Raw genomic sequence first — 16,576 nt, forward strand, 5'->3', positions numbered from 1 at the left:
CTTTCGCTTTCTACTCTATGAACTGCTCTGCTGCTCGTTAAATGGTTTTTATTTCTATAAAAAGCAAAATGACAGTGGAAGTGTAATGTAAACGTAGCGGTGGCATATTCTATCCTAATTTCACCCTCACACTCTGTCATGGCAATATTACGAGACAGCTTTTTTGCCTCTACGAGAAATCTCGTACGTTTTAATCTCGTCACACCCTATTAAAAATTGCAGGAACTGCTAAAATGTGATTAAAAGTGGAGAAAATATAATAAAAATGGTGACCAGTTACAGCTTCTAAAATGCTACATTCTCTCATCAAATATTTTAGGTTATTTGAATGAATGAATAAATGAATGAATTTATTTATTTATTTGTGTGTTTCTCTCTGTAGTTTTGTCCGGGCTGGTGGGGTCCAAAGTGCTGCAGCAGATCGAGTCCAGACTGAACACCATCAACAGTGACATCAGAGACATGAACACAGCTGAACAGGGACTCGTTAAGGCTCAGGTCTGTGTGTGTGTGTGTGATTTTAGTTTTAATAATCGCTCTAATATTATGAGAATATTAGAGTCTCCACACTACAACTATAATGATAACTCCACAGAGAAACAATATCACTGGAATCACTTTCAGAACGATTTTTCCAGCTGAAAACATTGACAGCCAATCAGAATCCACCGTCTTTTAAGAGTGCAAACATTTAAAGCGACAGACGACAAAACTGCGGCACATTTATAGTAAACAGAACGTTATCGTGGGTCGGTGTGGACGCAAGAGCAAAATTTCTGTACTGATCGTAATATGATATAACCTTCTGCAGCGCCTTTTATACAAACATAATTCTACACAATGAATCCAAATTGTAGAAGTATGCAATCTAGTCCACTTCACTGCAACGTTTGCGTTCTTTTAATTCAGCTAAGAGGCCACGCCAAGACACACCAATCTTCTGTTGGCCACACGTCATCACGTGATATAAATTAACAGGTCAGAGGTCACTAAACGTGAACTATAGAACATGGCAAAATTCCCAGAAGTCTGTGTGTTCTGTCTCTAGCATTCACATGTGTACCAATGCAAGTCAATGGACCGACCAACACTTAATTCTTACAGTTTGATTCAAATCAAGTATTTTGTTGAAGTTTGTATGTTTTTTCTCACCAAAGCCAGTTTTTCCTCTCATTTGGTGCTCAACGAGGACTCTGCTTGTTATCTCTGTGTTAGTCAAATGTTGTGCCAAGTGTTGGTTCTCTGTTTGGATCTGCTCTTGACCCGTGTGTACAGTCTCTTAGCTGACGTTTGCTTTTGATTTTTGGACGTGTTTCTTTCTGTAAGTGCTTGAATGGTGGGAAGAAAGCCAACGACTAAGATGGCAAAACAAGCCAAAGAGAGCAAACCCAGGCTGACATTTATTTAAAGACATATAAATATTTATACTTTCCTTTGGTAGTTTTTGCCATTAGCCAAGAGAGACGGGACGTGCGCCAGGCAGTGCCCGCGTGGCAGAGCCCATCTGCACAGCTCTGACCAGCCCACACAAACAGCCAAAAGCTGCCCTGAAGTTTGGTTATGTAATGTCTGTCACATCTAAGAACTGATTATAGACTGTGAGAAGCACAATCACACAGAATCTCCTATTTTAGATGTGACTTCTTTCTGTGGGAGTGAAAGTGATCTTTGAAGGGTTTTCGATTGACACTTGAGTTGTGTCTCCACCTGCTGGTGTGAATGAGCTACTGCACTCTGGCATGCAGAACAGTACATATTACAATGATATTCTGATAATGGATCTTCTGTCAATGGGTTTTTCATTTTAAAAAAAATGTATTTGGAATTTTTGTAGAAAGGAATTGGCAACTTTTTTACATTTTCAACAATATTTCAAGTGTACAGTAAGCATCAAAGTAATAACATATCTTCTTTACACCTTGAATACATGTGTACACATCAAACATAAAGCATTTGTCTCAGTTTTTCTCTCAGGGTCTACAAGGGTCCTCACTGTAATGTCATTGTAACTTTACCATGGTTTTCTTGTGCTACAACAGTAAATACCTACCTCTGAAAAAGAAAGATAATTTTAATTCAGAAATTTAAAAGAGGTGTATTGAGGTCTGATTTATTTTATTTTATTTTGTTTTATTTTATTATATTTTATTTCCAGACACACATACATCATTTGATGCATATTGTTAATTATATTTAAATTTTTTTCACTGTTACTGTTCCCCATTTGTGAACTATATTTTAAATCATTTTAAATGACTAAATTACTGCACAGATGCTCACAAATAATTCAGCAGCATATTTTAGTCAGCAGTATATTAGTTTTGTGCAGTGTTATTTTATTATTTTTTTAAATACTATTTTAGTATTTGTTAATATTTTAAATTAGCTTTTATCTTTAAGGTTTTAGTATTTGTTTTCATTTTAGTTCAAGTTTTAGTAATTCTATGTGCATTTTTAGCTTTAATGTTTAGCTTTAATTTATTTTTATTTTAGTTTTAGTAATTTTAGTAAACTTATTTATTTCAGTTTATTGCCATGACAACATTTCTAATTTTCTTTTCAATTATTTTGAAATTTTATCTTATTTTTTAATTAACAAAACATTTTTTTATTTTTATTTTATTTTTTTTATGGATTTATTTTTAGTTAACAGTACAATCCCTGGTTTTGTGTTCCGAATGTGGACAACTATTATGCAGACAATAAATCTAGTTTCTGGTATTACATAATATTATGTACTATATTAATGCACATTGGCCTTAGTTTTTCCTGGTCTATCGATCTATTACTTTAAATCAGGCAGATAACTAGTTACCTAAGTCAGTTGACTGAACCAGTGAAATCCTAACTTGAGCTGTAATTATTTAAACTGGCTCACTCTTAGTTGAGTGTGATGAGCGATAAAGCAGCAGGTGCTTGTGGGTAATGTTGTTTTGACCTGTTTTCTAGGCTCTGCATGCAGAAATAGAGCAGCAGAGGCTGAAGGAGTCGGAGGCAGCGGAGCAGCAGCGTTGGACTGAACTCTCCACTGCCGCCCTGGACCAGCTCAGCATGCTGCAGTGCATTCTGGGTAGCATGAAGGACACAAAGGTGAGGGACTGATTCACATGAGTATCTTGAACTGGTGTGAATGTTGTGTGTTTTGATGCTTGTGTTGATGTTGATCAGGTGAAGAGCGAGGAGGTGCAGCGCTGGCTGGATGCGGTTGAGGAGCTGCTGTCTCGAGACGCCAGTGGCTTCAGCCACGGCGACAAACTACAGGAAGAGCTCAACCAGTGCAAGGTCAGAGGTCAACGCGTTAAATATGTCATTCATATAAATGGATACTGTTGAATGATCCAGAATAATGCTGATAGTTTTACATGCTTTCTAGTAGTGGTGCACTGAATTTTTTTTTTTTTTACCAGAACCAAAATTAAAGTTTTTATTTAGACGGAAAACCAAAATCGAAAATGTATTAAGTTTATTTAATAATCAATAAATTAATCATTTATTTAATAATCAGGACTCAAATAAAAAACTGAGCTGTATATAAGCATTTAAACTACATATAGTGCAGTTTTTATATCAATATTTTAATGACAGAATTTATTTTTATTTTACTTTTAGTAATTTTTAGTAAACCTATTTATTTTAGTTAGTTGCCATTAATTTTTATTTGAGTTTAAGTTTACGTTATTCACCTAATATTTATATATATATATTTTTTTTAGCTTCATTTCAATTAACAAAAACAATTTTTAATAGTTTTAGGGTACGTTTACATGACAACGATGCATTAAAAATAGAAAAGTTTTTCCTTTTTGCGTACAGACAATGTTCTTCACTAACAGACGAAAATCCACGGATCTGTAAAAATGACTAAAAACTTTGTATTCTGCTCTCAGGCCAGTAGATGGCGATGTCACTTTGTAAAGAAACACTACGCACCTATTGGTGGAACATGTAATACACGTGCATGACGTCACTGTTTTCACAAATTCACATTTTTGTAGTTTACACAAAGACGATAATAATCGTTTTCAAAAGTTTGCTTTTTCAGGCCCCCAAAACACTGTTGTCGTGTAAATGAATGGGCAAAACACATAAGTTTTCCATTTTTAGTTGAAAATGGTGTTGTGTAAAGCATTTAGGAGCACCAAAACAACATTTATTGTTTGAATTTAGTTATAAAGTGGACAGAATTTTGCAGCTTAGACTTCGTTTCATATCAAAAGTAATGAAGCACAAAGCATATTGTGATTATTTGATGACAGGTGCTACAAAAAATGTTTAGAGAAGTTTTGTTCATGCAACAACTGAACAGCACAGGCTGAAAGATCTCAGTTCATCGAAATGAAGATCCATAAAAAAAACGAGGGATCGATATTGTCCACACAGCGTACCTGTTGTATCTTATCCACATTGTGTTCATGAAACAGACTTTGACACAGTCAGTCAAGCGCTTCAGCAGCGAAGTGTCAATTAAACGCCACCATTTTGGTTAATGATTTCGGCCCTTCTGTTTGAAGCTGGTTTAGGTGGTTGATCAGCAGGACTTGACCTTATCTGAGCTGGTGGTGGATGGATTGAGCTGGTTTACTAAACACAGTTTAATCTGGTTGAGTCCCGCTGGCTGAGTGTCTGTAAGGTTACTGATGGTCCACTCTGTGTCTGCAGGAGCTGGTGAGTGAGATGGAGAGCGTGGACTCGTCTCTGAAGCAGATGGCAGAGAACGTGGCGGCCGTGCAGCAGAGCTCAGTACCGGCTCTGATCCGCTGGGGGCAGGAGGAGTTAGACGACAGGCAGAGACGCTGGGACGCGCTCAGTAAAGAGGTTCGAACGTGCTGCTCTTAACACCAAGTAGCTACACAGCAAAGGGAGAACATGTAAAGTGTGGTTCACCCAAGCAGGAACCAATCTGTTTGTTTCAGCAACACGTCCTTCTTGGCTTAGTCCCGTTGAGTGGATGTCAAGGTAAATTGTGTTCAATCTTGATTGCAGCTGTTGAGGCGTGAGGAGCGTGTGAGTGAAGGTCAGGAGAAAGTGACGAATCTGAAGAAAGACGTGGCGGAGATGCGCGAGTGGATGATTCAAGTGGACGAGGAGTTTCTCATGAGAGACTTTGAGTACAAGAGCCCAGAGGAGCTGGAGGAGGCGCTTCAGGAGATGAAGGTGCTTATGGGACTGTCTAAATACCCACACATGACCACTCGTCTACTCTTACATGAAGTATTTCTTGCATTTGGCCCTAAGTGTTCAAGTGGGCGTGAAGAGACCGCATGTCTGTTCAGTAGTCCCTATGCAACAGATGACACAATTTAGTGCTTCTAATTAAGTGATAAAAAGCAAATGTTGTACAAAACCAGTAAAGTGTGCAACAGTTTGTTTTACTACCAAATTATATGTAATATCAAATTAATTTAACTTACAGTGGAATGTTTTCCTCAATTTTCGGCCATTTTGAGTTCCTGAACATGATGCATGATGGGATACACTTAGCCCTGAATAGTGTGGGTTTCGTGTGCGTTAAGGGGACATGGGTTTTTAAGACATGGTACAGTCTTGCGCACTTACTTCCTGTTGGGAAAGTGGCCAAGACTGCAAGTGTGGGTATTTGGACAGACCCAAAAAAATAGACTGAAAAGGATATGGAAACTCATCTAGTCATAACTAATCTGTAATAACTTTCATTATTAATATTAACTAAAAATATTGTACATTATATATTGTAATGTTTGTTAATGTGCATTTATACTGTCAGAAATTTTATACAGTTATACAGTGGCGGAAACAAGCTTCCATATAAAAATTTTGAACAGGCTGTACATGTCAAATAGGTTTGGGATCAACAGTAATTTAAAAAAAAAAAAAAAAAAAAAAAAAATTGTTATTTATAATGTATTATTACTCTCTGTGCATGTGTTTCAGAGGGCCAAAGAGGATGTGCTGCAGAAGGAAGTGCGTGTGAAGATTCTGAAGGACAGTATTAATGTGTTGATCAGTAAGACGCCCCCTAGTGGTGGTGCTGACCTGAGCCCTGAGCTCACTGAAGTTCTGCAGAACTACCAGAAACTGTGTGATCGCTTCAAGAGCAAGTGCCACACGCTTGAGGTATACACACACAGACACAGACACTCACACTCACAGTCACACACAACTACTCACAATGTGGTTTGATTGGTTCCTGTTTGGACCTGTAGTTGAAGTGTAATGTGGTTGCACTGATGTTCAGGAGGTGTGGTCCTGCTGGATTGAGCTGCTGCAGTATTTGGATGTGGAGTCTGGCTGGTTGAACACGTTGGAGGAGAAGGTTCACGCCACTGAGAACATCCCAGAAAACACAGAGTCCATCAGCGAGGCTCTGGAGGTAACAGGCTTTCATTTCGAAAGTGCAGTCACATTTACCATTGTTTCGCTGGTGAAATCCAGTCATTTCAATAGGAATCCACGTGATTGGGAATTTTGCATGAGGGCAAAACATCATAATGTGTCAAAATCTGTAACAAGTCATTTTCTTGGTTTCAATATAAAGCTGTTTTTGGACTAACTAGGAAGTTTTGAGTTCTGAAACTCACAGGATGTTTTTATAGTACAAAGACCTCTCACTGACCCCAATTCATGACCCCTTTAATGAAAACTGAGATATTTCTGTCCCTCCATTGAAAGTCTGTTCACCCAAAACTCAAACATTGATCAGTGAACATAAGCAGAAGCTCAACCGAACTAGCTTGACATGCGAGAATGAACCTCATTGGGTCTCATACATCAAGCAAACATGCTTGAGCTTCTGTTTACCAATTATGAGTGCTCTATGTACATTTTGGGTGAATAGACTTTCAGTGGATGGATAGATATCTCTTAAAGATCTTCTTGATCTTCATTTGTGTTTCAAAGTTCTTATGGATTTGGAACAACATGAGGGTGAGTGATTAATGACAGAATCTTCATTTTTGTGTGACACACTTAAACGGGACTCTTTCAGTCGGTGGAGTCGGTTCTACGTCATCCGGGTGACAACAGGACTCAGATCCGAGAGCTGGCGCAGACTCTCATAGACGGTGGGATTCTGGATGAACTCATCAGCGAGAAGCTGGAGAATTTCAACTCGCGCTACGATGAACTGACTCACCTGGTATGTTTGATTTGAATCCATCAAATGATTCAGACTCAAATTTGGCATTACGTTACATTCATATATTTGTGTGTGTGTTGCAGGCTGCTGCACGTCAGTTGTCTCTGGAGCAGCGGTTGGGGAGTCTGAGAGAGAATGAGACGGCCTTACACACACTACAAACGTCCCTCACGCAGCTGGACCAAACACTCACATCTTACCTCACAGATCGCATCGACGCCTTCCAGCTGCCGCAGGAAGCTCAGGTATAAACACTCAAACCACAAACCCACACTTTTTCTGACATGTGCAGGTTTAATGTCAATGACAGATATATTGTAAAACAATTTTGAGCTTATTCCTTTACTCTTTGGTCTTTAACCTTAACAATGTTCTCTGCAGGCCATTCAGGCTGAGATCGCGGCCCATGAGGCCACACTGGAAGATCTGAGGAGGAGGAATGTGGGTAATGTGCCTCCGACTGCCCCAGAGGGAAAACCTGTGCGAGGAGGAACCCTACTGGATCAGTTACAGGTGAGATGCAATACTGCCCCCGCAGGACAAGAGAGGAACTGCAAATGCTGCATGTTGCTGGACTACTGCTTTCACACTGGTCATACTTCGGCTTTGGGCACATCCATACTACATATTACTTTAGTAATTAATCCTGGATATTCCAAATTTTGATATTTACTTTGTACAGGTATTACATATTTTGAATTCGGTTTTCTTTTCATATTTTCAGTTTTCATTTAATTTTTTAGTAATTCTATGTGCTTTTTGTTATTTTTATTTTTATTTTTTTTTCTTAATTTATTATTGTTTCAGTTTTAGTTCACTTTTAGTTTTGAGAATAATATCTTGAATTAGCTTATAGCTTATATATTTTCAGGTTTTATTTTAATTTAGTTTTAATTTCTTTTTGTCATTTTTATCCATCTTTTTATTAATTATGTAATAAAATATTTGTTTTAGTTTTAGTATTCATTTTTATATCCGGTTAGTTTCTTTAGTGCTTCAACTTGAAATCTTGAAAAATTATAAAAAATATTAACCTAAAGGCTGAAATGCATCGCACAACTTTTGCTCAGATTTTCTTCTAGATTTTCAATTTTTGAACAAGTTAACTCTAGTTGTAGCAAGTCTGTACATTTTCTGATTTTTTTTGCTTAGTGTATGATGGGCTTCAAACTTTGATTCCATCCTTTTGGATATTAAGGATATAAAAAATGTTTGATATTTTGAGCTAATAAAACACATTGTTTTCATTTGTCATGCATCTATCATCGAGGCACATGTTTATTCATGACTTTTGTGTTCATAACAACATGAAAGTGTGTTAGTGTGTGATCCTCGTTCGTTTAGTGTATGATGTTCAGTTTTTCTTTCTAACCATTTACAAAGTTGGCGAATGTTTGATTCCTGTTGTTTTAAAATCTGCTCAGATTTTAATAGTTGTGAAGTGTATTCCAGCCTTAAGGTGCATCTTGTGTATCTCCGTCTGTTTAGCGGAAGCTCCGTGAGATTAGTACGAAATACCAGCTGTTCCAGAAACCAGCTAACTTTGAGCAGCGAATGCTGGACTGCAAGAGGATTCTGGAAAATGCTAAAGCTGATCTTCACGTTCTGGACCTGAAAGACACCCAACCAGAGGAGATACAGACCCACCTGGCCGGATGTATGGTGAGAAAACACACCAGTGTTATTTTAGTATTATGTATACACTCTTAGTGTATAGCAGTGCTGTTCAATTGGAAGTCTGTAGGCCAAATCTGGCCCGCCAATCATTTTCATATATATATATATATATATATAAATATTTTATTTCATATTTATTCCAATTACCGAAAACTATTTTTAACAATAGCAAAACTGAAACGTGCACACACACTTCATCATGGACTTGTGTGTTGTGTTTATAAATGCAGAAACTGTACAAGATCTTGAGCGAGGTCAAACTGGAGGTGGAGACAGTGATTAAAACGGGAAGACAGATTGTACAGAAACAGCAGACGGAAAATCCTAAAGGAATGGACGAGCAGCTCACCGCCCTGAAATTACTCTACAATGAGCTGGGAGCTCAGGTATATACACACTGTACACACTGTATACACACACACACACACACACACACACACATTTAAAACCGCAATACAAGCAGCATGTGCATGTTTTTTCTTTTACATTTTGCTATTGGAACTCAAGGTTTTAGATCTGAACAAGAAATGTTACCTTGCTATCTCCACATCCTCTGTTTTTCCACTTTTCACCACCCAATGAATTTACAGTGGATAAAATCAAGCTCCACCATACTGTTTTCACTCAGGCACATTATGAAAGTAAAATGGGTTGTGGAAGCAATTTCGTGTTGACTTCAATGTAATTTGCCATAAAATTGTCTGTGTTTTTAGGTGACTGAGGGGAAACAGGATTTGGAGAAGGCTCTGTCTCTGTCTCAGCGGCTGCAGAAGGACAGCGCCGCCCTGCGGGCCTGGATGAGCCACACTGAGGCTCAGCTCAAAGAGAAGCTCAACACAGGAGACATGCCTGCTGATATCGACGCAGAGATCACATGGGCCAACGTGAGTGTGTTTGATAGTCCCTCACAGAGTCTTGAAACAGAGTGTGTGTGTTAAAAGACTGTCTCCATGTAGGGCTTGTTGAAGGAGTCTGAGCGCAAGAAGAGCGATCTGTCTGTGGTCATGGAGAACAGCGCCGCCCTGCAGGCCTTGGTGGAGGGCAGTGAAGCTCAGCTGGAGGATAAGCTGTTTGAGCTGAATGAGGATTGGGAACGTGTGCACACGCTGACCGAGGACTGGCTCAGTGCTGTCCTGGTGAGTGTGTTTGATCTTTGTTTTTAAGTAAGACTGCTAAGGTTAACGTTAAACTTATTTACCCACGGTCATTCAGGTTAACATCCCAGCTGCTTAATTTTGCTGTGCATGACTGATTAGTAGAACAGTGGCATGACACACACACACACACACACACATACACAATGTATCTAAATGGGGACATTCCATAAACTTCTATTGTTTTATATATTGTTTTATAAGCTGTACTACCTAAACTACACCTTAACCTTAATAAAATACTTGCATACTTGCATTTTTAGAATTAAAAAAAAAAAAAAAAAAGAAAAAAAGAAAAACTTTTACTTTATATGTTATGTTATATGTTTTACAAATAAGGACATTGATAATTGCAATTGATGGGGGAAAACCTTCATAATTATTCATTTATATGCAAATTCAATTGACATGGGATGTTTCAGTCATTAGATGTCTGTTTGGCAGAATTTAATTAACATCAAAGTTGTACTGGTCTGAAATGTCACTTATGAGCATAATATAATGTAATGTAATATAATATAATTTTATATTAATATTGTCTTTTTTTATTCTTAAAAGAGGAATTAAATGCATCATTACTGGATGAACATCATTTTTATTTCATATTTTAAATATTGGTAAATATAATAGTAAATTTCATGTTTGAAATATTGGTAAATATAATAGTAATAATAATAATAATTATTATTATTATTATTATTATACTGTCTTTTTTATGTTTATTGAAAGAGGAATTACATGCATCAATATATGTTAAAATGCTATAATGTAGTAATAATGATGTCATTATTAATATTAATATTAATAATAATAGTTATAATAATAATAATAATAATCTTATCTCCCCTCCCATTTTTGAAAGATGAATTAAATGCATCAATACAAGATACACATATTTTTAAAGAGAGAGAAATAGGCAAACTAATTACATTTAACTGAAAAATAATGATTACATGAAATCATTTTAATCTGCGCAAATTTGTATTGCAGATTTACATTAGATAGAGAGGCTGTATCATGTCCTGTGTGTGTGTGTGTGTGTGCGTTGTAGAATCACAGGCGTGAGGTGGAGATGTTTGATGAGAATTTGGCTCATATCAGCACGTGGCTCTATCAGACTGAGATACGATTGGATGAGATGGAGAAGAAGCCTGCAGCCGAGAAGGAAAGAATGACGAAGGTGAAAGCACACACACAGACTCACTTTATTAGTGTCATTTGTCTTTTGGGTGAAACTTAATATTCAGCTGGATATAATGTATGCAATGGGCTGTCTTTATTTTATTTGATCAGGATCTGATTGGATCATGTATGATAGGCATATACATGATCCAATCAATATCATATATCATATTGTTGCTTAATACTTTTCCTCTGCCATGTGAACAAGATTACATCATCAGCAATGAAAATGTTTCAGAGGCAGAGAAAGTAATTACATTTTCATTAAAGATTGTTGTGTGTGTACTAGGGTTTACATGACTACTTGTTTGTAGTTGTGTGCAATCTCTATTTGTCCAGAAAAGTGAATGTGGCCGGTGAACAACACTCGATTACATAGACATGTATTAATTTAGCAGACGCATCAGTGTCAGTTTTGAATTGTGATGTCATGTTTATTGTCTCTGATAGGCTGTGTTGCGTGAGTTGGAGGGGATGAGTGTGCGTGTGGACAGTGCTCGTGATCAGGCAGTGATATTAATGACCAGCAGGGGGCCTGCATGCAGAGAGCTGGTGGAGCCCAAACTGGCCGACCTCAACCGCAACTTCCACAAGGTGGCGCAGCACATCAACTCTGCTCAGGTAAGATGCGACCGGCTCAGCGGAGGTCCGAATGGAGCTGCGCCTCAGGACAGGCACTCGTTAGCGAGTACTAAGTGTGTGTGTGTGTGTTGTGTACAGGTGTCTGCTGGTCTGGAGGTCAGACAGGATGCAGTGCGGCCACAGCAGGAGGTAGACGGCAGCTCCGCTCCTCAACTCTCCCCCTCAGAGCTGCAGCTGTTTGAGTCAGACATACAAGCTATTATCAGAGCACTGGAACAACAGGAGAAAACACACACACCTAATGACGAGAGGGTAACACACACATCATACGCACACACAAATACACATACACATCATATACATGGTTGCTTGTTTTCCGCCATGGAATAAAAAAAGGTAATTACAACTTTTTAATAGTCACAATTCTGACTTTTTTTCTTGCAATTGCAAGTTTATGACATTATTTCTGAGAAAAAAATGTAAATTGTGTGATATAAACTCACAAATGACAAATAAAAAAGTAAAATAATTTGCTATCAAAATAATCAAAATAACTTGCTAAAAATCAACATTATGAAAACACTAAAATTCATGTAAAAACAGAAAACCTCTATTGTAGCTTGTCAGAGACAAAAAAAAGAAATATGTGATAAACTAAATAATTCCCATCTATTTCTATTGCATTATTTCTTTAGTGTTAGGGGTCAATTTGACCCACAAATTTTTATGTTTAAAATTATTTGCACAGACTCAACATAAATAAAAAATGATGATTACTTGTATACTATGAGAGTTTTTCTTTTTTATTTATTTATTTATTTTTGAGCGTGAAACTAGATAAAGAAACGATTCAGGACATTTACTTAGTCTTCAATTTTGAGTAAAATTCAAGTCTTAAATTTAATTAGTTCTCATATATTTCATATTTTAATGTTTGACAAGCTACAATAAAGTTGTATTTTTTACCCGACTCTTTGCTGTTTTTTACTATTTTTCAAAGTGTTGATTTTTGGCAAATTGCATGTATTGGAAACCAATGGAGGGGTCAGTATGACGCCAACACAAAAGTTGTAACAAAATTTGTAAAGTTTGTACAAATGTGTTGAAACTTTGCATGCACATTCATGACACAAAATGAAAAATATTCACAAAATCTAAAGAAGTAAGTGGTGGAACCAATGTTTCAAGCAGTTACAAAATCCAGTAGCGGCCAAAATGACAAACACAACATCAGCTCCAATAACACCAGATGTCTACATAAACAGCTATATAAAGCCATCATGTGTTTGTTCTGAATTAGCGTGTTTGTGTTGTAGTTGAACGAGGAAAAGGCACATGTGGAGGAGGTACTGAGGAGAGGAGAGGAGGTGCTGCTGTCTGTTCCTGATGAGCAGAAACGAGAGGATATCCGCCGGAGACTCCTGCTGCTCCAGACACGCTACAAGGTCATTTCATGCACTCTAACATGTCAGCCACGTAAGGCCGGCTCTGAATTTCAAGGCACTTTCACAAAAGCAACCCGTTAAATTGCGGTATTAACGTTTCTGGCAGCTGATTTCGGTTTATTACACGTATATGCAGACATATCAGCAAAAACTCTTGAAAGATGTCATTTACCCCAAATTTCTTTCAGAAATAGTAGGCTACAACTGTTTGAAAAACAGGTGGGCCACAATTTTTTGTTAAATATCCATAGTATTGATGTACACAGTGTTAACATTTGCTGTTGCTTGTAATGTCATGTAAAATGTCATGTCAGAACCTTGCTTTTGGTTCCACTCTTTGAAAAAAAAACTTGTAGCATCAGAATATCCTAGGCACGCTCGAAATTATGGCTGTTTTATGATTGATCTGGCAATGTTACAACTGTGTTATGACTGTTTTACAGTTACATTTATTACTGTGTTAAAGCTGTGTTTTGGCTGTTAAGGCTATGTTACAGCATTGTTTACAGATGTGTTACAGCTTTGTTACAGCTGTGTTTATGGCTGTTACAGCAATGATTATGGCTATGTTTACTGTTGTATTATGACTTTACTACTACATTTATGGCTGTGTTAAAATTTGGCTGCATTACAGCTGTGTTTATGGAGGTTACAGCTTTGTTACAGCTGTGTTTTGGGTGTGTTACAACAGTGTTTGAAGCTGTTAGGGCTTTGTTACCGCTGTGTTTTGGCTATGTTATTACTATTTTACAGCTACATTTAAAATTACATTTTGGCTGTGTTACAGCAATGTTACAACAGTGTTTACAGCTGTTACTGCTTTGTTACAGCTATGTTTATGGCTGTGTTATGGCTACGTTACAGCTGTTACTGCTTTGTTACAGCTGTGTTTTGGCTGTGTTATGGCTATGTTACAACAGTGTTTACAGCTGTTACTGCTTGTTACAGCTATGTTTATGGCTGTGTTATGGCTAAGTTACAACTGTTTACAGCTGTTACTGCTTTGTTACAGCTGTGTTTTGGCTATTTTATGACTATTTTACAGCTACATTTATGGCTGTGTTAAAATTACATTTTGGCTGTGTTACAGTGATGTTACAACAGTGTTTACAGCTGTTACTGCTTTGTTACAGCTGTGTTTTGGCTGTGTTATGGCTATGTTACAACAGTGTTTACAGCTGTTTCTGCTTTGTTACAGCTATGTTAATGGCTGTATGGGTATTTTTCAGTTACGGATGTGTTAAAGCTATGCTTTGGCTGTACGAAGACTTTATTACAACATTGTTTTTGACTGTTTTGGTTTTGTTACAGCTGTGTTTATGGCTGTTACAGCAATGATTATGGCTATGTTTGTGGTTGTATTATGTCTATTTTACAGTGTTTACAGCAGTTATGACTTTGTTACAGCTGTGTTTTTATGGCTGGGTAACAGAAATTATTATGGCTTTGTTTACAGCTGTGCTACAACAGTGTTTACAACTGCTACAGATTTATTACAACAGTGTGGCTGTTATGGCTGTGTTTACAGTTATGTTATGGCTATTTTTAAAATTAGCCATAACACAGCCAAAACACAGCTGTAACAAAGCAGTAACAGCTGTAAACACTGTTGTAACATCACTGTAACACAGCCAAAATGTAATTTTAAAAATAGCCAGAATACGTAAACGCATCAAATATATCATGCTAAATTCTTATGTTCACTATATTCTTTTCTCTCTCTCTGTTTCTCTGCAGGAGCTTCATATCATCAGAACTCAGTCAGTTGTTGAAGTTGTGTTCGAGTCATCGTCTTCTCCTCCCCAGAGATTAGAGTCATCTCTCTCTCCTCAGGATGAGATGAGTGCATCCGTCTCCCCAACTGACTATCTGTTGGATATTAATAAGGTTCTTCTGGCTATGGCCGACAACGAGCTGCTCCTGAACTCCTCAGAGCTCAGCGGAGGACTGTTTGATGATTTCTCCAGCCAGGAGGACACGCTCAGGGTTAGACACAGACTAATATGCTTAGACACAACCGCTTCCTCCATGACAGTGACCAAGAGGTCCAAATACTAGTGCGAGTGTTGAGGAAACTACTTTGAAACTGTAGCTTACCAAGCTACAGTCTACTTGTAAAGTAATCAAGCTAAACTGTTGACCATAATAACTTCCAGTCTGATGCAGAGGCAAAACTGACTGGAGCAATGGGTCTAAATGTTTCAGTTGTTCTGTTTGTTTTGTTTTGACTTCTCTGTGTCTCTGTTTCTAGAGTATAAAAGAGAGCTTGGAGCGGTTGGGTGAGGAGGTTGAAGTGATTAATGAGCGCCAGCCTGATGTGATTCTGGAAGCTTCCAGACAGGAAATGACACAGATATCTGATGCCCTGTCACAACTGAACTCAGAGTGGGACAGAGTCAACCGCATGTACAGCCAGAGGAAAGGGTGAGTCCGGAATGACTCTGCGTTTTCCCATAATTCCATGTCAGCTTTCCTGCATCTCCCCATTATGGCCCATAATCAGAAAGTAAACCTGAAAAAAAAAAAAAAACAGCTTTAATTTGCTTTGTACATGATTACAATTATTACATGAAACCAATGATGAATTTGTGAGATTATAATTTTGAACTCTATTATGTATCTTGTTATGAGGGAGATTACATTACACTTATTGTTCTTGATTGTACATCTTTTGAATTTTCCTGCTCTTCTGGTTGGATATGTGTGGGTGTTGGTGGCATTCCAGCTTATATTTCCTCATTTTCTCTTTTTCGGAGATAGATTTCCAAATGTTATTTTGCCCATTCGTAACATGCTAATGGAGGAATCCAGGCAAGGATGTAACCATGCATACAGAATTGGTGGTGGCAAATGTAATAATTTAAAAACCCATAACAGTCAACGACCTAATCTGAATTTTGTTGGGAGGGGGATATGCCGCCTCAATATCTGTGGAGGCTTCTGAGAATGTGCTGATGATTGGTATGGAGTGAAAAGTCCCTGGATATTATAAATGTATGAGGATGAGAGAGAAACCGATACTAGCATCTCACTACTGAACCCTTCATTATTACTGATGCAGAGTATAAAGAAATGTCAATCTCTAATAGATATCTTATTGCAAAATTAAAATGATACATAATAACGCCAATGCTAATTATTATAGATTATTAACACACATTTTTATTACATTACACTTATTGTTTTTTTAGTAAATGGCTTTACATTGTCAAAGTCCAAGTCAACAGGAGTTGACCAAAGTGCTGTACATCCAGAATCATAAAGTAAACAACAACAACAAAGAAGAAAAAAAACAAAGCACACAGCTCTCAAACGGAATTAAATACCAAAGAATAACAATATGTTTTAAGATTTAAAAGCAGAGAGTGTTGTGGCCAGCCTCACCAACAGTGGTAAATTATTCCATAGTTTAGGGGCAGCAA

At 37.5% G+C, this 16,576-nt stretch overlaps 1 protein-coding gene across 5 annotated transcripts in view; it reads left to right on the forward strand.

The window, feature by feature from the left end:
• Positions 1-16,576, forward strand: part of utrn (utrophin) — a 222,703-nt gene that overhangs the window by 57,391 nt on the left and 148,736 nt on the right. For all 5 annotated transcript variants that reach the window (XM_051880130.1, XM_051880128.1, XM_051880126.1 and 2 more), the window contains 20 exons: positions 383-498; positions 2,950-3,090; positions 3,169-3,282; positions 4,660-4,815; positions 4,984-5,154; positions 5,911-6,093; positions 6,215-6,349; positions 6,965-7,114; positions 7,198-7,359; positions 7,496-7,627; positions 8,603-8,776; positions 9,022-9,177; positions 9,505-9,675; positions 9,748-9,927; positions 10,997-11,125; positions 11,578-11,748; positions 11,848-12,021; positions 13,026-13,154; positions 14,892-15,140; positions 15,406-15,578. In XM_051880130.1, coding sequence (XP_051736090.1) covers positions 383-498; positions 2,950-3,090; positions 3,169-3,282; positions 4,660-4,815; positions 4,984-5,154; positions 5,911-6,093; positions 6,215-6,349; positions 6,965-7,114; positions 7,198-7,359; positions 7,496-7,627; positions 8,603-8,776; positions 9,022-9,177; positions 9,505-9,675; positions 9,748-9,927; positions 10,997-11,125; positions 11,578-11,748; positions 11,848-12,021; positions 13,026-13,154; positions 14,892-15,140; positions 15,406-15,578 — 3,166 coding nt within the window. The remainder of the gene's footprint in view (positions 1-382; positions 499-2,949; positions 3,091-3,168; positions 3,283-4,659; positions 4,816-4,983; positions 5,155-5,910; positions 6,094-6,214; positions 6,350-6,964; positions 7,115-7,197; positions 7,360-7,495; positions 7,628-8,602; positions 8,777-9,021; positions 9,178-9,504; positions 9,676-9,747; positions 9,928-10,996; positions 11,126-11,577; positions 11,749-11,847; positions 12,022-13,025; positions 13,155-14,891; positions 15,141-15,405; positions 15,579-16,576) is intronic.

Source organism: Ctenopharyngodon idella, chromosome 22, assembly GCF_019924925.1.
Source record: "Ctenopharyngodon idella isolate HZGC_01 chromosome 22, HZGC01, whole genome shotgun sequence".
NCBI lineage: Eukaryota > Metazoa > Chordata > Actinopteri > Cypriniformes > Xenocyprididae > Ctenopharyngodon > Ctenopharyngodon idella.